The sequence below is a fragment of the Rhopilema esculentum genome, chromosome 7, assembly GCF_057945365.1.
Source record: "Rhopilema esculentum isolate cy_ngs chromosome 7, ASM5794536v1, whole genome shotgun sequence".
Classification (NCBI taxonomy): domain Eukaryota; kingdom Metazoa; phylum Cnidaria; class Scyphozoa; order Rhizostomeae; family Rhizostomatidae; genus Rhopilema; species Rhopilema esculentum.
This window is the reverse complement of record NC_142821.1, coordinates 12,883,304-12,908,532: the sequence shown is the minus strand read 5'-3', so window position 1 is coordinate 12,908,532 and position 25,229 is coordinate 12,883,304. Positions and strand designations below refer to the sequence as shown.

The 25,229-nt window shown below is 37.2% G+C and overlaps 2 protein-coding genes, 1 non-coding gene and 1 pseudogene across 19 annotated transcripts in view; 2 read left to right on the top strand and 2 right to left on the bottom strand.

Moving 5' to 3' along the window:
• LOC135683795 (HMG domain-containing protein 3) overlaps positions 1–25,229 on the top strand; it is a 180,089-nt gene that overhangs the window by 131,454 nt on the left and 23,406 nt on the right. For all 16 annotated transcript variants that reach the window (XM_089109147.1, XM_089109152.1, XM_089109148.1 and 13 more), the window contains 2 exons: positions 24,503–24,619; positions 25,157–25,209. The gene's annotated coding sequence lies outside the window, so the exon portion shown is untranslated. The remainder of the gene's footprint in view (positions 1–24,502; positions 24,620–25,156; positions 25,210–25,229) is intronic.
• Positions 3,730–5,377, top strand: LOC135683492 (uncharacterized). 2 transcript variants are annotated; one of them, XM_089109175.1, is made up of 3 exons: positions 3,730–3,865; positions 4,512–4,766; positions 5,206–5,377. In XM_089109175.1, the coding sequence occupies exons 1-3, from the start codon at positions 3,813–3,815 to the stop codon at positions 5,375–5,377; spliced, it is 480 nt and encodes a 159-aa protein (XP_088965301.1). In that variant the 5' UTR covers positions 3,730–3,812. The 2 variants fall into 2 exon arrangements, with proteins under 2 accessions (XP_088965301.1, XP_088965300.1); XM_089109174.1 differs by lacking the exon at positions 3,730–3,865 and having other exon boundaries at positions 4,444–4,766.
• On the bottom strand, positions 5,362–12,428 carry LOC148960009 (uncharacterized; annotated as a pseudogene).
• Positions 13,060–13,252, bottom strand: LOC135684057 (U2 spliceosomal RNA). The gene has a single exon (XR_010515846.2). It is a non-coding gene; the product is annotated as a U2 spliceosomal RNA (small nuclear RNA).

Below are 25,229 nucleotides of genomic sequence, written 5' to 3'. Positions count from 1 at the left end.
GAAGGGGAAGATGGAGAGGTGGAAATATATGGGGGCTTGTTGAAACACTTTCCGCAGGATTTGCCAATATCATAATTCACCTTTGATCCTGAACCTTATTCGTACAAGTTTATAGTGGCTATGGCTTCTTCAACGGAAAAAGTGTTTCTTAGAAATAGGGTGGTATCATCTGCATATTGGGAAATTTTGACCTTTTTTCGTGAACCTGGAAGACAGAGGCCATGACGATTTGACGAGTTGAGATTTTGACGGATGAGGTTGTCCAGGGTCTCCGCTACTATGCAATATAATAGCGGGGACAATGGGCAGCCTTGTCTTACCCCATGTTTAAGGGTTACTTTTCTAGAAAGATAGTCGTTGTTGCTAATTTTGCAAGAAACATCTGTATACATGGTTTTCACAAAACACATGAATTTCGGGCCAAAACTCATCCCTTCAAGACTTTTAGAAGAAAGTCCCAGTTGACACGGTCAAAAGCTTTTTCTTGGTCAATTTTAATCAATGCAAGGGGGAGTTTTTTCTCCTGGCAGTAATCAAAAGAATCTCTTGGCAGGATGAGATTTTCAAAAATAGGTCTGCCTGGTACAGAGCAAGTTTGGTCACTATTCAAAATGGATGGAAGTATCGATTGCAGTCTTTTTGCAAAGGCTTTCGAGCCTATTTTGTAATCAACATTAAGTAGGGAAATTGGTCTCCATTTTTTGAGGAGTTCAATGTCTCCCTTTTTGTACAAAAGGGAGATTATAGCTAAACGCATGGATTCTGTGAGAAGGCCTCTATTGAAACAAAAGTTTAGTACTTCTACTAAGGCTTCGCCAATTTCATCCCAGAAGAAAATATAAAATTCTGCTGGTAGCCCATCAGAGCCGGGCGATTTGTCGGATTTCATGTTGGTGAGGGCTTTGTGACTTTGGTCTGCGGAAAGTGGTTCATCAAGTAACAATTTAAAGTTTTCGGGGACAAAACAATCAATAGTATTCAAAAGGGCATTCTGTTTTTCATTATCAATGGGTTCCGGGGAATAGAGTGATTCGTAGAAGTTAGCAATGCAGCCAAGCAGGTCCCTACTTTCCTGTATTACCCTACCATCTGGTGTTTTAAACTTACGGATCACTTTTTTAGACTGACCTGAATTTTCAAGGCTGAAAAAATTGCGTGAAGATTTCTCATTGGATTGGTCTTCAAGGGCTTTTGCACCATTAATATTATTAAGATCGAGTTCTTCCATTTTTTTGTCTAATCAAGGAAACAGTTTCTTTTTCCTTTTGATCCAGAGAAATTGTTTCCCGTTGGAGCTTTTCTTCCAAAGTGGTGCGTTTCTCTCTCTTTTCTTTTGCTAAGCGTTTAGAAAACTTTTTGCATCTGTTTCTTATTTTCATTTGACCAATATCCCACCAAATGTGTAGTTTGCCTGCGAAGTCTTTTTTGCTAGTAACCCAAAATTTCAAAAAATGTTTCATATTAGAGGTAAATTCTTTATTTTCTAGGAGGCTAGTATTGAATTTCCAGGTACCTCTGCCACCGGGTTGCGAATTTGGCAGTTTAAAGGACAGAAACGGGCCATCATGGTCGGAAAAGGGGAACACTGTTATCTCACAGTGTTTGGTATTGGCCAAAATTTCAGAAGAAACGTAGAACTTCTATTGTCTAGATGATACTTTTGAATTTGTCCAGGTAAACTTGCGGGTAGAAGGGTGCATTGAGCGAAATATATGGATAAGGTTAAAGTCCCTGAGAAGGTCATTGAGAGCTTTTATGGCAGTGGGACCTGCTTGGCTGTCACTGCCTAGTTTATCGAGAAAAAGGTTAGTGATACAATTAAAGTCACCTCCGATGATTGTTGGAACTGCGCCCCTGATGTGAGGGGGCAGCGTTTGAAAAAAAGCAGCTCTTTCTCCTATGGGGCAGTGGTAACACCTCTGCTAGTGGTGACACCTCTGCTATGTGGTAACATCCTTTCCAGATGGTTTTAAGAAAGGATGTTACCACATAGCAGCCTCAGAGAAGTAAGTTTCTTGCAAAAAGAATATGGATTCCTTCCTAGTTTTGAGCCAGTCCACTACATTTGAGTATTTAAGCAGGTCCCTAAGTCCATGAACATTTATTGATAATATATCAATGGCTGCCATTCCTCACAGCGGGAGGGGAGTTCCAAAATCATTGGCATTAAGAGGGGGCAGGGTGCCAAGCTGAACGACCCTTCGGCTTCTTCTTGGTAGAGGGCCTCCAGACAGCAGAAATGTCAGAGACACTGTCGTCCTGGAAAGACCTCTTAGAAGCCGCTGGGGTGCCAGCATAGGCAGAGAATTTGGTAAAAATAGGCTGGGGAGAAAAGAAAGTCAGAGAAGGGCTCATACCATCTGGTGAAGGCGTTGCTGGATCATTCCAGTTCTTCACTGCTTGGCCGTTTTCGTCCTGAGTAGTGGAGTCCTGGGTACTAGCTGACTCCTCAGGAGCAGCGATTTAGCGATTTTTGGTACCCATGTCATCACCCGACGATGAGCAAACATGGGTAACGGCTGTCTCCTCTGGGGCCAGGTCACCACCAGCACTCCCAGCTGTGCATTCTGTGTGTTCAAACCAGTTTGGTGACTGTTCGGCATTGTCCGAATCTTGAGTGGCAACGGTTGGGCAATCAGAGAGGGTTGGATCGTGAGGAACGGCTGCGTCTTTATTTGCCACAGCGGTACTGACAGCTCCATCATTATCTTCCTCCTCACTGCTGTAGCTTTCTGACAGGGTGTGGTCAGATGTGGGCTCGTGCGCATCACTGTCTGCTTCAGGAACTCAAGTGGCATGACACTGAACAATGTTGTGCTCAAGTGATCTGCCACCCTGACAGCGACTGTCTTTGGGACAGTCAGCATTAATATGTCCTGTTAAGCCACAGTTGTAGCACCTTTTGATGCTGCATTGAGCAGCAATGTGGCCACAGCTGTCGCATTTGCGGCATGACTGGGGTACCGCTAAACAGTATGCGCCTAGGTGTACAAAACTTGGCACAGGTTCACTAATTACCATTTTAAATATCAAGTCACCATTGAGTAAGCCTGTATCAGGGCCTATGTTTTCCCTGGCAAACAGGACGCGAATACTCTTACCCAGACTTGTGGTGGATTTTACATGTTGGGTTGCCAGCTTCTCCTGGGCAGATGGACATTGGGCAGGCTAAGAAACTTTTATTTTTCTTCCAGAGACTTGAATGTCAACTCCAGGTGACCATTCAGTAGTTTCTGGAGGTGGGTGGGCCTGATGTCATGCTCAGCAAGGTGGTTGACAAGTGCAGAGGGAACAATTGTTGCATTCGGAGTGTGAACACACACTGACCTCGGTCTTTGTCTTCCATTAGGCAGGTTTTCTCTAAGGCCAACTGACCTACTAACGAAGATCTCTAAGATTGAGGCTGCTGCTGCTTGCGATGCGTAGCTGGTAGGCAACGATCCAAGGGGTGCTGTCGATGGTGTATGGTCGGTAGGGTGCTGTCTTTACTGGTACTAAAGGTAAATTTTTTCTTAATCTTTTCTGGTGCTGTGGTAGTCTGACAAATATCAAAACAAATCACAATTTGACATTGAATTGCCGAAATTAACGCGAGGTTCACCAAACAAAAATGAGTGATAGTTGTTCGGATTCATCCAACATTTCATCAGAAGCTACTACTGATTGTGAGGAAGATATAAAGACCCATGCTCGAGCAACGTAGATAGAGCTTCGGATGATGAACTGGCGGTAGGCCTATTATGCGCTGATGATCCTCCAGCCGACGAAACATTTGCACAAGAATATCGCGTAGCATATGCCGAGCGTGATGCATGGCTAAAACGTTATCCGATCGATTCGAAAGGAAGATGGACATCTCAGAATGGTAATCATTTTGTTTATTTAATGAAATCATTTTCAACTAAACTTATCAATTTTATTGGTATTTTAGTTACGTAGAGTGGCGCCGCCCTCTTGGTGCACTTTGTCAGAATAAAGCTAATAAAAGACTGTTACCAATGTAAAAAAGAATAAATACCATTTACAGCTTTCTAAATGTGTGCTCTATATTCCGTTACGACCCAGGTTCAATATTCAAAACAGTTTCCTAGTATTAGCAAGTTGAAAAACCGATTGTTTTCATTGACGAAATCTAGGCCCATTGTCCTTGTGGTGCAACCGAAAGTTAAAATTTTTACAGACTTTGAAAATTGATAATTTTCTGTGAATAATCAATTCTTCAAAAACAAACCAAATAAGTATTACAAAATTTCCGTCAATTAATCCACAAATTAATGTTTTTTTAATGTCTTACAACACTGGACTGTGTCAAATGGAATTTTTGATCTTTTTCTGGGCATTACGGCATTTCTTTGGGCCATTTCCATTTTCAAATTTTCCTCCAATGTTACACAATGGAAAATATTTTTTTAAAAGTTAAGTCTTTATGTTTGGGCTAATGAAATGCAGGTTACTTGGCAATTATATATAGGAGCTATTTACCTTGTTTCACAGATTAATTGTAATTACAGGTGCAAATGTGGACATTGCACAGTCCAGCTGGTTCAAAATGCAGAAGAATGCTTGTGTTGCAAGGAAATCGAGAAGAGCAAGGAGTCTCTAAGAAGTGAGATGGTGCTTGAAGACACATCTAGGGAGCCTTCTTGCATTACAGAACACCCAGGTTTCACGCCAGTTTGTCTGGGGAAGTGGAGCCTTAGGATGGCAGCACCATCTTTCAAAAGAAAGGATTACACTTCTTACTGGCAAAAAGGAACAGAGAATAAGTATGTTTGCAACAGCAATTTGAATTATTTCATGTCTTCTCAATTGTTTCATCTATTGAAGAATCAATAATATCACATTTATGCAAATTTAAAGACTGTTGAGATTCAAAAGACTAAACACCAAAAAGTACATGGATGTAAATAGACTCTCTGAATCTACAACTCTCAGATTTTAATTTTAGCCTCACCTCCTCTGAATTTTCACAGATTTTAATCAGTTAACTATCTGTTAACATGAGTCAATTTCTTTAACAGGCAATATCATGAAAATGTAAGATTTATTGGAAAGGAACTACATTTATTTGCCAGTCGAGAGTGGCACAACATTTAAAGGAAAATTAAAAAAAGTAGAGCACTACTCCAGAAGATTTGTTATTCCTTTATGGTCACAATCATTTTTTGAAATTGCTTCTAATATACTTTTTATGCTATTTTATAGGTTCCTAAGAAGTATATCCTACAGGGTATTTGTACGAATGGTTTATGGCCGTTTAGGGAAGAAAAGAATTCCTCTACCCTCATGTGTTTATGCTGCAATTCGAAGACAGTTCCCATTAGAATATGGAAAGACATTTTGTGGTTATAAAAATTATGAACAAGATCTGGCATAAAGTTACAAGTTCATTTGAAAAAACTATTCAAATGGACAGTGATGTTGTTTTATCGGAACACTGCACTTCTTGCACATTGGCTTCTGTCTTTGTTTAATTTTGCTTGCTTCTCTGCCAGTACCTAGAAAAATAACTTAAATGTAATTATTTTTGATGGTTGTTTTTAAAAACCAGATGGTGTTGTCTTCCTCATTTTCAAAATCAGTTGCTCTCGGAACTTAACTGAGCAGCTGGCCTTTATGGTTTTCTATCAACTTCAACCAGCAATATAAAAGCAAAAATCACTGTTTAGAGGTAGATTTGCAAGCCTTGTTATATTTTCAAAGGAAGAAACATAACAACTTGTTGAAAAGTGAGGAGGTCTAGGTAAGAGTAATAAAATTTGTTTCTCACATGACATATAAGTTTTTAAAAACATTTCTATATTGTTAAATCACGAATAATAATCACTCAAATTTCACCAACTGATAAACAAAGCAAAGCTACCAAATGTGCAAGCAATAAAATACACACCTTGTGAGGTTGGAGGTACATTAGGCACTTTCATCAATTTTCGTGCATAATGTTTGGCCACTGCCTGATCCTTTGGCTGTTTTTCCAACATTACATTCATCGGTGGTGGACAGAGTCCCTTTAATTGTTCTCTGGCATTTGCCAACTCGTTTTCACTTGCATTTATAAATACTTTAAACAACTCATCTATGTACCCTAGAATATAAATAAAAAATACAAAACAGGTCTTTAAACTTTTCTTAACTTAAAACCCACTGGAGTTGAAAAAATGGAAGCATTAAAGAAGGAGGGAAAGTGTTCTTTCTCTCTGATGAAGGCTTGTATTGGTGTTTTATTTCATTTTTTCTCAACATAATTCTGTGCTACTCATTTTCAGTATTTCATCTCCTTTCTGTAGCAAATATTCCACTAGAGTCTTTCAAACAGTATGCTAAGTATCTTATAGTATAGACATGTGTATAATATAGTGTAATACCAACTTAAATAACTCTGAGGGGAATCAAAAAAGCTAAATAGAAACAATATTGTTATAATGAGAGTTGTTTTAATGAATGATCATAAAACCATGTCAAAAAATGCAGGGATTAGGAGTTAAGCTTGTGATAATCACAAGTTTGTTGTATCACGTTGACATTTAAACCCTTTTCGAAATCCAAATTATTGGTGTACCGAAGTTCTGTTTCACCACAACATCACGGACAACAGCTTTGCCATTTTTGAATTTTGGCCACAGAACTTTGACTCTGATTACCGGTCTAGTAAATTTCACTTCTCTCTTCAAATTATTGTTGAAGTGAATGGCTGCAAGAGCAGTTCTGAAATAAAGAACAATACGATTGATCTTTGCAAATTTCTTGATCTGGTAACATGTCTCTGTGCATGGTCATGGTGAGGAAAAATGTAGAATCACATCAAATGCCACATTTAACCTTTAGATCCAATCCAGAGTTCAATTGTAATAATTGTAAGGCTAGTGATAATTTTTTGCCAGTTATGACTTTAAGTCACCTCTTAGCTGTTTGCTCTGTGACATTTTAGGCAATGGGTACATGATGCTAACATTACAACATAGAATAAAGATTTCACCTGCAGTACATTCCACTGTGAGAGTAGGCAATCATTTTAGGGCAAAATGATTCAGAACAGAATGAAATCCCTCCAGATAGCTTGTCTGTGTCAAGCTTGACGCCATTTTTACTCCTTTCTGCAGCCGTTTATCAAAAATTGCCTTTTTTACATAATCATATGCAACTGAATCTAAAAATATTATATGAGAAGTCTAAATATATTGTTTTGTAATAACACATAATGCAAAAACAAGAGAATCTTGAAAAACACTTTAAGCTGACTGAGACCTTTGTATGTATCAAATTTAAAAAAAATGTGGCATTATTACAGCTTAAAATTTTCTGTTTATTAAAGTACCATCCAATTAGTTAAAAAAAATGCAATTGTAAAAATCACCTTCTTCAAGCCATTTCTTTTCACCCAAGTCTTTGCGTGCACATTTGTTGAAGAGAGGATTTGGCAGATTATTGTGCTTATTAATTATATGGCCTAAAAAACGGAGAATTTTGCAGCGATGACATCATCATTTCCTTCATGTGTGCTAGTGACACTCCAATGCAGGTGATTGAAACAAGACTGGATCCATTCTGCAACAATCTCACAGTCTTTTTTTCTGGAAATGCCTGTTAACACTTTCCGAATTTCTGTAAATAAATAAAATTTATCAGGCATTATCCTTATATAACATTTCTTTGCAACTTTCTCCTTACTATAAGTAATGTAGAAATCTTCTAAGAAGCAATGTTGCTATCAAGTTCTACATTTCTGACACATACAATATAACATTTTTCAAGTACAAAGAAACTGATTAAAAACTAAACTATATCCAACTTAAACAACTTTATTGTCAACTCCCTTAATTATGAAACAGCCACAAAATAACAATAAACCTACTTTTTTTCAAATGCCAGAGATCTATTTGATGCAATATGTCTTTGTGATTTTCTTTCATACAGGCAAGTATTGCCAAGTGACGATCCGAAACCAAATGGGACACACAAACCCCGCTATTCAAAAGGAACTCTAGTGCTTTTTTGAAAGCATGAAACTCCATGGCTTGGCTACTTCCAACTTCGTTTCTCTGTTGAAGAAACCATAAGGATCTAAAACATATTTTATGAAGGGGATAATATTTCTTCTGGTTACAGGATTGTCAAAAGTGATAGAGAGTGTATGGGCTCCACAATGCATCAGTTTTATGGTCTACAAAACACAAGAAACTTCCTTTGTTTCCGTCAATAGTATTGAATACAAATAACACAAGTATATAATACTTCATCATATCATATTGTAGTATGCAATTGCATGTTATATTGCACACTTACTTGTGCCAATTCAAAATGTATGATTGATGATGGTTCGGTATGACAGAATATGGTATAAGAGCAGTATTTGGCAGAGTGTCCCATACTATCATGACGACCATCTCCTGAAATAGCAACTTTTTTGTGACGAGCTTTGAGTTTTGTTAGGGCTTTACTTTGGAAACGTGTCCAGTAAAGATGGACAGTTGGAAACAGGTAGACCTAAAAGGAATTATAAAGTAATTTGAGTATGATGTCCATAGAATAAAGAGACATATAAAATATATGGCTTCACTCATATAAAATATATTATAGTGCTAGTAATATGCAAACAATCTTTTGGTGGTACAAAACTTGTAAATAGCTTTGAAAAAAGCAAACATTTAGTAAACTAAAGCTTTTCGTCTGACACTCTTCAGAGTTTAAAACGTCAGAACATAGATCGAAAACTCTACGCTAAGAAATATATATACCCAGTTGTGGATCGAAATAGGCCAATCAGAAACACGAGCACATGACTGTAAAGGTTGACCAATCAGTGCCGCTTGCCTATTAGAATGTTACCAATGGAGTCCTAAGGTGAAAACGAACTCCTTTTGTCTACACAGTAGCGGTTTTTTCGTGCTTATGTAGATAGATTCTAAAACTGCTAGGTGGAACGACGATCGGGCTTTACCAATAATCCGAAACATGTCGCCATTATAGTTTTTTGCACAATCTGGGTTTTCTAGCAAATGCTGCCCGATAGCAGAATCGCAGGTTTTACTAGTAATTTTGGATTTGCAAGACCGAGGTGGCTGTTCTCTTTGGGGATGTGTTTTGTTTCTAATATTAGATGTAACGTGTTGTTTTATCCTATCCTCCAATCTTTGGGTGGTGCGTCCTACGTAGCCAGAATCACACTGGCACGTGAATTCATACACAACAGAACTTTTTTTTGTGGCAGGAACGCAGTCCTTTTGAATGGACGGAAGGGCCTTTTTTGTACTGTAAACAACACGTGGGTTAACCACGAAGAAACAATTTGTTATGGTCTGTTTTATTTGGCTTTCAAAACGTAGGGAGCTGTTACCGATCCAGGGTAGTTTTAGATAGACCGGGCACTTTTGAGGACCAAATTTTACGTCAGCAAAGAATTGAGGCAGTTTTTAAAGCTACCAAGCCAGAGGCCTTCACTTTTATCTTTGTTTAGTTTAGCTCCAGAGGCTTTTTCGTAGTTCGCGATGTGAATTAACACAATCAAAGGCTTTCATTTGATCAAAAGATAATAGAGCGACCGGGAGATTTTCATTTTGAGAGAATTGAATAATGTCTCATACAGCATGGCAATTGCCTAAAATTGAGCGGCCGGGAACAGAGCAAGTTTGGTCTTCTGCTATAATGCTAGTTAGGACTATCGAAAGGCGATTTACCAGAACTTTGGCATATATTTTCTAATCACAATTTAAGAGGCTAAGGGGGTGCCAGTTTTTATTGTTTTCTCTGTCGCCTTTTTTAAAGAGGAAAGAAACCAAGGCAATTCTTTGAGAGAGGGTAAGGGATTTATTGTCGAAGCAAGAGTCAATTACGTTTAAGAAGTTTTTACCGAGAGATTTCCAAAATAGTTTGTAGAATTCGCACGGTAATCCGTCTATTCCTGGAGATTTACCATTTACCATAGTTTTTAAGGCAGTGTTTATTTCTTCGAGAGTAAGGGGGTGTTTGCAAATGTTTTTCTAAGTTTCTGAAAGACTCTTACTTATTTTTTGTAAGAAAGTATCCTAAAGGTTTGAGTTGACTGGCTCTTCTTCATAGAGAGAAGCATAAAATTCTTTGACTACATTGACTATTTCGATCGGGTCAGAGATGGAATTATTGTGTTAATCTTTTATTGATTTCATTGTACAGTCGCTTTGTCATTTCTTTTCAAGGGAGCAGAAATATCTTGTGATTTTTTCGCCTTGTTCAGACAATTTAGCTTTTGACCTAATTTTCACCCCCTCAGCTACAGAGGCTTCTAGGGATTGAACTTTGTTGCTTATCTTTTTGTAAAGCTTCAGGAATCGGGGGTCCCCTGAACTCTCTGCCTTTCTTTTCGCATTTCTGAGTTGTTTGAGCAATCTGGATTTTTTTTCGGAGAAATTGTTTCTTTTGGTTTCTTGAATATGTTTTTGCAATGTCAACAAAAGTGTTTTTGCCATGTTCCCACCATCTGGTTAGTGAGGGGAAAGACTCTTGAGATTGTTCCCAGTTGGTGATAAATTTATTAATGGAGCTGATGAATTCTTGCTCTTCCAAAATAGAAATATTTAATCGCCATATACGTGGCCCGCGTTTAGGGGCTGAGAAATTGAGGGTTAGAGAAATCCTATCATGATCAGAGTGGGGGAAGGGGTTTATGCGAGGTTTATTGAAGATGTCGCGAAAATTCCTTGAAGTGTAAAATTTATCAATTCGACTAAATGAACCGCAGGAACTAGAGAAAGTAAATTCCTTAGAGGAAGGGTTTTGAATACGCCAGATATCTTCTAAGGCATAAGAAGACAGAACTGCTTTTAAATTATTAGCAGTTTTTTCAACATAAGTTACGGGGCTAGAGCGATCCATAGGATCTAAAACACAGTTAAAATCACCTCCTAAAATTAAAGGAAGGTCTTGAGAAAAATTTTCTAGCACCTTGGTGAGCTCATTAAAAAATTCCTGACGATTTGCAATGCCGTCGAGACCGCCTGTGGGAGCATAAACGTTGCCTAAGATCAATCTATTGTCATCGATTGAAAGATCGAGAACAATTAGATGGCCTGAGTCGGAAGTATGACGTGAATGGATTGTAGTTTTCAATTGATCAGAAATTAGAATAGAGACACCATTTCTATTTTCTTTACCAAAGGAATGAAAGAAAGTGCCGGGCCATTGCGAAAATACATTGTTAACATTAACGGGATTAAGGTGGGTTTCTTGCAAGAATAAAATATCAGGCTTAAGGCTATAAAGGTGACGTAAGATTGAATCTGAGCGACGGGCGTCGTTCAACCTATTCACGTTAATACTCACAACACAAGCCATGAGAAAAATTAAAGTAAATTTTACGAAAAGTAATAATTTTGTTAGCTTAGAGTAAGATAAAGGAGGGTTTACTTAACATTGTCCTTTGGTTTGGGTTTGACTTTGGTTGATTTAGGTTGTTTCTTTGGGGTTGTGACGATAGCTCTTTCGGTGGCTTTTTTGAATGGAGGAAAGACAGACGGATGTTTGTTCTCTGGTTCTTTTGATGTTGTAGGTTTAGGTTCTTTAGTTTCGGTGCTTGTAGGGGATTCTTCCGTTCACTTCATCAGGTTTTTCTGGGGTTTCAGGTTCTTTTTCGGGTTCTTTTTCATCAGACATTGCATCAGAACTGATATAGGAGGAAACTGATTCTTCATCATCATCGATTTCTCCTGGCAGTGTTCTACCTCGAGCAGGTTTAAGAGGAACAAACTTTTCACATTTGGACTTTTCGTGATCTGTCAAGCCGCAAAGGTAGCGGTGTTTGACATTTCGTGAGGGGCAGTCTCCTGATCGATGGGAGTCTTTCATACATATGTTACAAAAGACTGGTTTTCCCTTAAAGGAAAGCGAAATTTTTCGGTTGCGGATAAGTATAAAGGGAGGTAATTCTTTACAGCCGGATGGGTGAATAGTTGACAACCTTTACCATTAAATATATTAGGAAAACCCTCCCATGTTTGCTTCCACACTCTTTGGACGGTACCATGCTTTTCCAGTTCGAATCGAATTTCATCATCAGAGATGTCTGGAGAGGCGTCTGGAATAGTTATTAAGAGTGCCCTTCTTCTGACAGGAGTGAAAAAAACTTGTTCCTCCGGCATTGTAGGAAACTTTAAGAAACTCTCCATGACCTTGTCCACCATCCTAGCACGAGAGAAAATTATGTTCCATTTCTGTTGCCCAGGCATGGAGGGCACGGCCATGAGTTGTTGGACACAATTGGTATCGGTGAAGGATTCGTGGAAATAAACGATAATTTCATGAAAGGTAATGTTATCTCCAGTCTCAAACTTGGCAGCATGAGCAGCGAGGTCGTTTGTAGAAATTTTTGCATTGGACTGTTTCAGCCTTCCCGCAAATGAAATTTTCTTTTCCTCTGGTGCATCTCCCCATATAAAAGGTGTAGATTCCACATCCATTTCAAACAATATCGTTGAAAAAAAACTTTCCACAGGATAACAAATTTATTAAAGAAGGTGTGCAATAACAATTTAAGATTGTAAACCGAGCTAAAACACGCCAAAAAACCAGCGAGGAGAAGCTCGAAAAAGCGTGACCGGCCGTTACGCCTTCTTGACCACGTTGTCTTCCCTGTCAGGTAAGTATGAACTACCATTTTGGCTATTGACAACTCAGCAGCTGCAGAAACAAGCCAATTGTTCGATATGTTGAATATTGAGTGAAGAATGTTCAGTCAGCCAGCAGTCGTCTGACATTGAAAATAATCCTTGAATTTTTGAGCACACAAAAAGGGGTAGCTAGAAATGACTTACTACTAAACAGGCAGGCAAAAAAGCAAGAACAGAAGAACACAAAAACACAACACGTTGAAGGCTTCGCAGTCTGTGTATATTTGATTAACAATCATAAATAAAACTATGTCTAGTACAAGGTTTAAACTACTTAAACTATGCAAAAGCAACCAACTACATACAATGTTAGCTAGCTCCTAGTTAACATTGTAGTTAGCCAGTCATATCAACAATATGGACTTGAATGATTGCAACTGTGAAAATGTGAAAATCGTTGTTTTCTTGCCAATTGATGAAAAAGGGCTGGGCTACCCATGGCTGTACTGCAATGCCAGGGCAACCTGTGCTCCCAGTGAGCCAAGCCCCATGGCGACAAGCTAGTTCCAAAAATCAGTTTAATATTTGAGCGCCCTTGGGCGCATATCAAATATTAAGCTGGTTAGAACAGATACTTTTTTTAATTCCTGCCCTCTGATGACACAGTAGGGTCTGGTATAACAATCATGATCATTTAAGATCTACGTGACAATTTAAAGGGAGACAACTGCCCCTTTTGTGCAGAAGTCCTCCTTGACTGCAACATTTTACTTGACATGATAATTTTTGCAATTATGTGAAAAGAGGGGGGCGACAGGATAATTGTTACAGACAAATGGTTAAAATACAGAATTATTGACAATTATAGGATTAACAGACAATTCAAACATTACCATCTACTGAAAATATAACGCTAATCGTTTAATGGAAGTTACAGAGACTACAGGAGAGAATTTCAGGCAGAGATTGTTCCTTTTTTTGTTTACGATAATATAATAGAGCGTTAGACAGATAAAAAAGATTAATTGAATCACTAAATCTTGAGTGAGAGCATACCATTTTGGTAGCTGCAGATGACATCGTTATAAGCTCATATGGGGAATTCTTTAGCAAATATGGAAGAAGAGAACATGGTAAACTTAATTCTGTTTCGAATAGTGGCTTTTATAGAAGAAACAACACCTAGAGGGTAGGGGGCTTTTTTTAAAGCGGCGATCACATTTGTGCATCCATATGGAATGCCGAGTGACTTTTAGTAGGCAATGGCAGAGAGTTTTGGCATTCTGGTTGATGCCATTCGGGAATTCAAAGAATATGGCAAGGGAGGGGAGCACAGGAAATGTGCCGAGCAGCTGTTCGAAAATCGGCTGCAGGGACGCAAAGACTGCAACTGCAATTGGGCAGTCTATGAAGACATGATTAATGTCTTTGATTTGCTGGCATTGGTCACAATTTTCGAGAATATTCAGATCCCAGCTTTTTAAGTAACTTGCTGTTTTCAGGACCAGATGATAAATTTTCCATAATACGTCATCTTCAGGGCCTTGGGAAAGGCGGGAGAGAATGTGCTCCCATGGGATTTGCCACTATTGTGGCTTCGCGAGGGCAGCATGCTATGCCAGGGCCGGCAAAATGGCGGAGTAGACCGAGTCGAGAATGCTGCAGTAAATAGTATAGACACGTGTGCCCACGGCACTTAACGATACAACAACACTTTTAAACAAATTACATAGAGCGAGAAGACGAGTGTAGTGAGGGGTTGGGGTTAAGGCATGAGGAAGTAAATTGGACCGGAGAAATTTTGCATTTGGAAAGTATTTGAAAAGTTGGAAACTGATATTGTAGCAAGCGAAATATACCCAAGGAGAGTCATAGTTTGCATCGATAATTGACTGGAGAAACTTGAGGTGAAGAGCATTAGTTTTCAGTTGTATACCTTGACCACCTTTATCTGCGGGTTGAAACATTTTCTTCCTGCTGACTAGCTCATTTTTGCCAGCCCAGATAAATTGAAAAATAGCTCGATTAACTTGTTTTTCTATAGCCGGAGGGAGGTGGTAAATTGTTCCTACAAAGACGAGGCCAGAAAGAGCAATTGTATTGACAATGAGGGTTTTTCCTTTTAATGAATGGGACCAGTGTTTCCAGGCTTCAAGCCTGTTAGTCAATTTTTTGACACGTTTTATCCAAGAGCTCTCGATGACTGTTTGAGTGCCAAATTTTAGGCCTAGTATTTCAAGGGCATTTTCAGTCCATTTTAGAGGGGAAGGCGGAGAGGCAGAAAAAAACAGAGGCTTGTTGAACCACTTTCAGCACGACTTGCCAATATCGTAGTTCATTTGTTCTTTTGATCCGGAGCCTAATGCGTACATTTTTATGGCTTCTTGGACAGAAATTTTTTTTTTAGAAATTGGGTGGTGTCATCTGCGTTCTGAGAAATTTTAACTTCCCTTCGTAAACCAGGAAGATGGAGACCATCGATTTTTAGGTTTTGGCAGATGAGGTTGCCCAAAGTTTCCACTACTATGCAATATAGTAGAGGGGACAGTGGGCAGCCTTGCCTTACTCCACGCTTAAGCGTCACTTTTCTAGAAAGGTGGCCATTGTTATTAATTTGGCACGAAACATCTGTAGACATGGTTCTTATAAAACACATGAATTTTGGGCCGAAATTCATTCTCTGCAAGACTTTTAGAAGAAAGTTCCAGTTTACACGGTCAAAGACTTTTTCTTGGTCAATCCTAATCAATGCAAGAGGAAGTTTCTTCTCCTGGCAATAATCTATGGAATCTCTTGCTAGCATAAGAATTTCAAATATCGACCTGCCTGGTACAGAGCAAGTTTGGTCATTATTTAGGACGGATGGTAGTATCAATTGTAGTCTGTTTGCCAAGGCTTTTGAGCCTATTTTGTAATACATTAAGTAAGGAAATAGGTCTCCAATTTTTTAGGAGTTCAATGTCTCCCTTTTTGTACAAGAGGGAGATTATAGCTAAACGCATAGATTCAGTGAGAAGGCCTTTATTAAAACAATAGTTTAGTACTTCTACTAAGGCTTCCCCAATTTCATCCCAGAAGAAATTATAAAATTCTGCTGGTAGGCCATCAGAGCCAGGAGATTTGTCTGATTTCATCTTAGTAGGAGCTTTGTGACATTCGTCTGTGGAAAGTGGTTCCTCAAGTAACAATTTAAAGTTTTCAGGGACAAAACGATCAATAGTATTTATTCAGGAGGAAATTCTGTTTTTCATTATCAACGGGTTCAGGGGAATAGAGGGACTGGTAGAAGTTAGCAATGCAGCCAAGCAGGTCCCTACTATCCTGTATTACTCCACTATCGGGTGTTTTTAACTTAGGAATCACTTTTTTAGATTGACCTGAATTCTCAAGGCTGAAAAAATAGCGCAAAGATTTCTCATTTGATTGATATTCAAGGGCTTTTGCTCTGATGCTTGCACCATTAATGTTGTTAAGATCTAGTTCTTTGATTCCTTTCCTAATTAGAGGAATTGTTTCTTTTTTGCTTTCATTAGTTGAAATTGACGCTTTTTAAAACTTTTCTTCCAGGGCTGTGCGTTTTTCTCTTTTTTCTTTAGCTAAGTAATTTGAAAATTTTTTGCAACGGTTTCGTATTTTCTTTTTTCCAATGTTCCACCAAATGTGGAATTTACCTTCAAAGTCTTTTTTGCAAGTGACCCAAAATTTCAAGAAGTGCTTCATATTACAAGTAAACTCTTCATTTTCAAGAAAGCTAGTATTAAATTTCCAGGTACCTCTGCCACAAGGTGGCGAGTTTGGTGATTTGAAGGACAGAAATGGGGCGTGATGGTCCGGAAAGGGGAACACTGTTATTTCACAGAGTTTGGTATTGGCCAAAATTTCAGAAGAAACAGAATTTATCTAGTCTAGAAGAAACTGTTGAATTGGTCCAGGTAAATTTGGGTGCAGATTGGTGCATTGAGCGAAAAGCATCAGTAAGGTTAAATGATTTCAAAAGGTCGGTTAGAGCTTCTAGGGCAGTGGAACCTGCTTGGCCGTCACCACCTAGTTTGTCAAATACAGGTTAAAGATACAATTAAAATTGCCTCAGATGATTGTTAGAACTCCCCCCCTGATGTGAGGAGGCAGCATTTGAAAAAATGGCAGTTCTTTCCCCTATGGGGCATGGGGCATAGACATTTAAAAGCTGAATCTTGGAATCTTCTGTGTCTAAAATAATGTTGACCCAACGACAACAATTATTATCAGTATTGTAGAACTTTTAGTAACAATGCGTCTGATTGGTTAGTCTTCGTTCTAGGTAATTCCTAGGGTACCGGAGGGTCCCAATGCTTTCATTGGTCTACATGGTCGTCCCCTACATTTTCCGAGGCGCCAATTGGCTGCATTTGCAGCTGTTGTCGATGCTACAAATGTCCGTTACACACTCGGAATCTGGATATAACATGTAGACGAAGCTATGGCGGATGGCAAAGAAGGAAGTATATGGATATCCTTTTACTTTGCGGAGATGCGAATTTTGACTGAATTGTATAGCAACTGAATTGCCACTCGAAATGGTCTATGTAAGCACTGTGTTCGCTGTGAAAGTTGTTGGACTAGTTAATGCGGATGGCAATGACGGGACAATATGATTAGGCCTGCCCACATATAAACATATATTGGATCATTATGTCCGATATGAAAATTCAAATTGTTGGACTAGTTTAAACTGCCTATCATTTCAAAGATGATCAAATTCGATGGTTAAATCGTTATAGGAGCATTGTATTGTGTTCGATGTGGAAGACATTTGATTTGTTGGACTAGTTTAAATAGCCTATCATTTCAAAGATGATCAAATTCGATGGTAAAATGGTAGGTTCCATCTTCCCTTGGTGTGTTGTCCCAACCAAACTTTTATGTTTATGTTCTGTCGGCCACCTTTTTTGACTGCGCTTTCCATGACCTCAACAGAATATACTGATTTTTTTGTAAACAGTTTGCCCCTCTTATGTAGGTATCAAGTCAAGCAGACGGTTACCTTACCTCTAACGCTGAAAAGTCTTCCTTATCACTTAGCTTGACATAAACTTGATAAATTTTTTAAGAAAACCATACTGAATACTATCACAAATATTGTTAATGATGTTAAAATTCCGCCTCTTCGTCGAGCCCAAACGTATCTTAGAAATCATTTTGATCATATGAAGTATAAATTTTCACATAGGAGATGCTCTGTCCTTGGTTAGTTTATCTATTGAAAGGGGAACTGAAGTGAAAAACGATTTTTTTACCACTGATAAAGGTTCCCGTGCTGATTCCAAAACCGTTTGATTTTTTTTAATACATTATGTAGTTTTTAAGTTATTAAGTTTTTAAAGTCGAAATTTGCCCTCATCGATGGCGGAGCGAGAACGCGGTCGGACCACTGTGTCACGTGACCTTGTGACGTAAAGTGGTGGACACGAAGAGATGTTTTGATGTAATGTAGTAGTGAGTTTGATAAGGTTCATGACAGATAACAATCGTGAAAATTGTGATGAAAGCATGAAACTTGGTGAAAATATAGAATTCGGTATGCGCAACAAGATAGAATATAGAATCATTTTGGGAAAAAAACCCTTGTGCTATTTTTAGCCTGGGGTACTTGTGCCCAGTACTCAGAATACGTTAGTATGGTAAATCTATTTCTGTTAACTATACAACCATGAAACTTGGCAAACCGACACAATTTGACTTGCTGAAAATGATAAGAATGGTCCCCATCCTCAGAAATACCCCTTGTGCTATTTTTAGACTGGGGTACTTGTGCCCAGTACTCAAAATACGTTAGTATGGTCAATCTATTTCTGTTAACTAAACAACCATGAAACTTGGCAAACCGACACAATTTGACTTGCTGAAAATGATAAGAATGGTCCCCAACCTCAGAAATACCCCTTTAAACATGATTTCTCATGATTTGTCTATAGAACATGATATCAAAGCATTTTCTGGTATAACTCCAGGCACAAAAAACATTCATACCAGGATGTACATAAAGGAGAAGGATTTAAAGCACAACCATTAAATGATGTATATGTTTCCAAGTTTATTAAAAGACCTGATCTTAACAAAATATATGTCAGGGTTTCTATCTCATAACTGTTCTATGAAAAATGTTGAGTTGAAGCAAATTTCAGAAAAATATAACCATTGGGCACCAAAAAACTTCATTCTCAAAATTTGAAAACAGTGTATCTAAACAACAGGCAGTGACAGAATACATTAAAAGATCATTGTACTGTGAAGGTAAAACATTTTCTTCTGATTATGTATAAAAAATGTTACCAAGCAGGTGGTACAGGACCATTATTGTAAGAGAAAAACTTTATCAAATCCAAACTATTCTACACATTTTGATGTGAGTAAAATATCTTGAAAAATATACCTTAGGAATCTTGAAAATATCAAGCCTTGCTCAATCTCCACTAGTTTTAACAAATTTCTAACTTATAACATGACCCCACTGGTTCTAAATTTCTCTTCTTGCTATTATGAACTGAAAGTCTGGTCCCTTTGAATAACCCCTGTATATAACCCTGTACTCCACTGTATATGTAGTAGGTAGCTGAGTTTTGCATTTTCATTGTCTTTCTGCAGAATTTTGAAACCCTTGTCTTCTTTGACTAAAGTTCTTTTCTTTACATTTTGTGATAAATTCATACTTAAAGTTGTCCAGTTTTTCCAGCACAAATACCCAAAAACCAGCAAACCATCCATTGATCGGCCACTGTTTGTAGATACCTAGCAAAATGGATATAATTTTAGGTATTAATCTATTTTAGGCATATTTATGCAATTCTATTAAATATTTGACATTTTCGAATTATCAGTCCAAAAATCTTAATTGCAGTAAGATTTAATAATACTTGTCAATGTACAAAAAACAAGCCAGTTTCAAAAACCAAAGTGGATTAGGTCGACCTGTTCCGTGCTACACATCAAACTATGTATAAACGTTTTATATCAAAGGAAATATTTATTAAATTGTAACATGTAATAATCCTTATTATTTCAGATTTTAGAAATGGAAAGATTATAATATGTAGCCTACATTCTCAGTTGTATCTTACTTTTTATAAGGAAATAAGGAAATTGTGTTTGAGTTGTTCTTGCCTTCATTGTCAGAAAAGAAACAAAGATCGACGTACCATTGATTTACTTCCTCATTTCTACCGACAAAACGAGCACGTCGCGGGAGATAATTCATCCTCAGCCTCTGGGATCTCATCGGGCCTAGGCTAATCTTCATCGCCACTTTCGCAGTTCCCGTTCGCCCTTGGTAGGGCAAGTACTTCACCACCACATGCTCCAAATTCATCGTCGCTCGATCTTAAGTCTGTTGTCATTCCTGAAGAGCTGTCGTGAAAATTGCGAACTGAAATTCTAACCACTAACCAAATTCCCTCCCTCCGATTCACTCTACTACCTACTACAATGTTGTTTTCGTTGCGATCGGGGCACGTGTCCACGACTTTACGTCAGCGCCTGAAACTTGTCTCCAGACCTCTCCGCCACCGAAATGGAGAAATTTCACACTTCGCGTGGTGAATGCAGGAAAACGAAAAGAAAAACACTAATTTTGTGTCGATATTCGAAATCAGCACGATGAAAACTACTAAATAATTGATTTTCATTTTTCACTTCAGTTCCCCTTGAAAGAACTGCACCTTTGAGAAATTCCCTACATATAGGTTAGGATTTGTATATCTTATTGTAGTAACATCTGTTTATTTAATTTAACTTGTTTTTTAGATAATTAATATGCCTTATTGAACATCTCTTGAAGATTCTATTTTATTATTTGATGATTTTGAACAAATGATCTAGCTCATCTTTTTAATGACGATAGTATTTGAATTTATGTTTGTATCTACTATTTTTCTCAGTAAACTAAGTCATAGATATTCCTTAAATATGCTGTAAGAACTGTGCTTTAGTGTAAAGAACAGGAAGGCTCAAATGTCACTGCCTTTAATATCACTGTTTTTGTCTCAACATCGGTAAGATTTATAGGGGTCCAGTTGAAGGTTAAAAGATCTTTCCATAATTTCCATAATTCCATAATTATGGATATTTTATCATTAACAAGTGTAATGGAGATCAAATAATTGATTGAGTTTAAATTTCTTCCCCTTGCTAAATATTATTTCTATCCTTAGCTTTCATAGAAAGTTCAATTTGCTATAAACATCATTTATTCTATCATCATCAAATAAAGAATATAGCTATTTTAAAAAACTTAGATATCATCCCAAAGTATGGTTCTAGATAGCAATTTATACTGTGTATTTTGGAATTTTTCTCCCTTTCCCATATTCCTTTACATTAATTAATATATTTAATTGAGTTATCTGTTTAATATTGCCATAGTTGAGCTACTTATATTTCGTTTAAGCAAAAAGTTTTATAAATAGAAACAATTATCTTTAAATTGTGTATTTTCTTGCCATAATTGTTAAGATGGATATTTGTCTTTCATTGTTGTTATCCTCAATGAGATTTTTATTTAATTCAAAAAGCTCAATCTACATATTGAGGTTCTGTAAAGTTTGAAACTGGGAATGAAGTCAGGTTTAACTTTAATAGTTGCTCAAAAGCTATTTGTATACCTATATGAGCTATTTTTATTTCCCTTTCACATATCGTGTATATCCAGCTACTTTTTCCTAACAGGAATAATCTAGATGAGAGAAAAATAATAAGGAAATTAGATATGATTAAATGAATCATGTTTTCATCAAAAGCATCCCCTAGACAATTTCATCCATATCTGAAACATATGTTATAAATTATTTGTTAAGTTCAACTGATTCTAATTATATTTGTACTTGACAGCCAGATTGTATTTTCATCAGACATGTTATATTCACCTGTTACAGTCAGGCAAAAAAAAAACAATGCCAACATGAGTTACACTGGAAATGTGTAAGGGGTGGAATACAATCTCACCACCAGGGGATTTCACAAAATATAAACTAATATAACTAATAAACTAATAAAATATAAAATGTAAATTCAACAAGTTGTGAAACTATCACAATAGCAAATATACAAACAGCTTGAGTATACAATATATTTTCCAAACAGAACCCATCCCCTCTTTACTTTTACTTGTGGGTAAGGGAAGAACAATTCTTCTTAGAACCCATTGAATTGAAGCATCATTTCGAAAAGCATGCTAACAAGATATCATTTTGTGGGATTCAAGATATTTCAAGTTTTTGCACAATTTTACTCATTTACCTATTCCAATTTCAATACTATAAAGTATTTTTGTAGCCACTGGAATTGAAACTTATATCTCAAACCATAACGAAATTTCTCAAAAGCTTGAAAACCTAGGCAAAAAAAGTTCTGAAAATTACGTCGAAATAACCTTACTCAAATATTTTATGTTGCTATTTATCTATACCGTCGTTTGACCTAAAAAGCTCTAACAAGAAGATCACCACCAGTGGGATAGGATCCCGTTATCACTGACAAATGAATATTGTTCGCTCCCATATTGTGTGAAAAACCTAAAATGTGTTGAAATTGGACATATTGATATGTACCAACACCATCATAAACCTACTATAACCGTTAGGTTCAACAAAAATTGGATAGATCACATCGATAGCTAGTTATCTTGGCATTGGTGGTATAATGTGCTGCATTTATTTGTACTTTGTACACTCATTTTTTATAAGAAAATCTTAACATTCTCAGGGGGTCTGACGCGAGTTGGCCAGTGGAGGGCAAAGGGAAAAGAAAAAGCTCTATTGCAAAAATGCTCTACTGGACGGCAATGCCCCCCCAAACTATCGATGTCTTTATTGTTTACAAATACTTATGAAATTTCTGCCAAGAGATTCCCTTCCGTTCTAATGCTGTACTTAGATGGGGATAGCTTATTTTTATTCTCTTTCTCTCAATTTTTATGCCAACCAGTTCATTAAATGGTTGGATTTTCACGAAACTCTGTAGTTTTTGTTCTTATAAAAATTAAATGTTTTTTTAACCTTTCCAACTGCCCAGTGCTCGTTTTTTAAAAGTAAATTTCCTAAAAAATGATTGTTGTGATGTACATAAGTTATAATCCATTCTTGTTTAAGTTTCTAATATCTAAAAAGAGGGGGTAAAGGGTAAATTACATCTAGATTAATGAAAATTGAATCGATCAAACAGAACAAAATAGATGAAAAAGTAGATGAAAATGTCTGCAAGAAATATTCTGAAATTCTATTGTTATGAAAATTTTCTCGTCTAGTAAGGGGCGTCTTATTTCTCGTCACTTTTAAGTTCTGCCCAGGACCTCTGTAACCTTTCAGCGACCTAAATGATTCTACTTAGAAACCAAATTCAAGGACCTTGACGTGATTAGAAATATGGCTCTTGTTACACTAATTTTTCAGGGCTTGACCCCCTCGCCCCAAACAAAAAGCTGTATCTTGGCCTTTGTTGGAAAGTAGGAGGCTAAGCGCAAATCGAAAACCCATGCCAGAAGATTTTGCAACATTTTGCTCTATTGCTTTACAAAAATAGTTTATAGGGGGGCGTACATGGGCCCCTCTCCTATGAGCCTTTTAGAATATTGTAATGTGTCAATAGCTGGCAAATCTGATTTCCATGTATTGTTTTATACAGTTTTCAGCTTGAAACTTTCATTCCTCGATTGCACTGTATCCACCAAGGATCGCTTACGCTAATGAACTTTCTTTAAATGTCTACATTGTCAAAACCCACAAAATGAGGGTATGGGCATTGCCATGCTTGCAGACTGGAATACCCTACAAGGCATAAGCCAAAATTTTGCGACTGTGGCCAACATCTTGGGGGGAGTTATGAGAAAGACCAGAAACGGGCCAAAAAAGGATCAGGGTACAATGCAGTAAAAATTTACGAGACAATGGATGAACCAAAGCAAACTATCTATTCAGCACAGACAAGCAATAGAGACAAAGAGCAAGAGATCCAGAGCTAACGACCTGCTTAAAAGGTGAAAGTTAAAATAATTTATACACAATTTAGCTTACTAAAAGTTAATTCAAAATTCATAACTCATTTTGAAATAGATAGGACTTCTAATCAGAAAATACATCTAATACATATTTAAATGACTCCAAAGAAGCATTATTATCTTGGCCTGTGTTCCAGACCCCTCACCTTCAAGTAAGGAGTCTGGAGCACAGCCACAAAGCCTGGATAGTTATGTATTAACTGATGAGCTGATCTTTAAAAAGTGTAGATTTACAATCATTGTGAACATTCGTTACCAACATTCAGCTCAATTATAGTGTCAATTGTCTAATCGAATACAAATTATTCAATGATTCTTACAATAACTTTTGTGAACATTTGATATATTGTTGATGTTCTTAACTAATCCAAATAACAAAGATCAATAGAACTACTTAATTTGTTAACCTCTCTTCTTTTTTTCTATAGCACACAAAATCCCTTTCCAAGCTGCATGGGTTGGAATACGGTAACAGATATCTTAAATAAAACTTTTGAATGTCCTTTTACCCTACCTCTACTTCCCCCACAATATCAGTCTACCAATCAAGTTTCATTTATATTAAAAGGCATCAGACGAACAGTATCAGATGAACAGATTTGCGTTTGCACAACTTTTTATAGGAGAGAAAACTGCGGTTTTTAGAATAGAAATTCTTTCTTTTGGGATTGTCATGATTTTTGTCAGTCAAAACACAAAAGTATTTCAAAACGTTTTCTTCTTTCAAAGCCATTTTAAAAAATTAATATTTGCTCATTAGGGATCGAAATCACTAGAGAGAGTCGATATCAATTATGACGCTTGAACTGTATTCCTTTGCTGAAAGATTATTGCTGGGTGACATTCTTATATCAACTTTGTTTTGGATATTTTCTGAACTGGAATTTTTGTTAACCAGGGATCACAGGTGGAGAAGAGCCTTTGTATGAGGAAAATGGAACCTTTTTGGAACCAAGGGATGATCACCAATCGACATGCAAAGACATTGAAAATTGTATAAAAGAAAGGCTTATTGGTAAGTATGTAATACATTTCTTCAAACAAATAACCAGTACGGCGATATATTTTTATATGATTATACAATACCTTATTTCTCGGCATACAAGACGAGTTTCTAGGTCTGTACAATACGAAAAGCCTTGAGAACGCTTGCTTTGAATTCGTAATGGTAGTTTACAAGAAATTTTAGCATAAACAATTTTGCGTTTGGACAACTTTTGATAGGAGAGTGTGAACTGCGGTTCTTGGAACAGAAATTCTTTCTTTCGCGATTACCGTGATTTTTGTCAGCTAAAACGCAATAGTATATATGTTCTTAATGAAATATTGAAAGTTCGCAATGAAAGAGACCAGTTCTTTTCACTTTTAGTAAAAAATTCAAGGGTCGACTTATAGATTGGGAAAAACGGTACTGAATTGAATCTTGCTAAAGTCTTAACCGGAATGTCTTCATGTTACTGATTTTTTCATACGAATTGTTATACCTGGAATTTCTAAACCTTGATAAGTCATCAGTTTGATATCGCTAACAAGAATTATTTTCTTGCCCTAGAGTCTTTGCAGTATGAAAGCCTTAGAAAAGAAAACGCGGATGTGAACTTTGTGGTAAGCAATCAGATGATTCA

Bases quoted from the DNA above. Each gene is read 5' to 3' on its own strand.
- LOC135683492 (XM_089109174.1), top strand. From the start codon at position 4,444: ATGCAGGTTACTTGGCAATTATATATAGGAGCTATTTACCTTGTTTCA. The intron at 4,767-5,205 runs GTATGTTTGCAA...GCTATTTTATAG, and splicing joins CAAAAAGGAACAGAGAATAA to GTTCCTAAGAAGTATATCCT.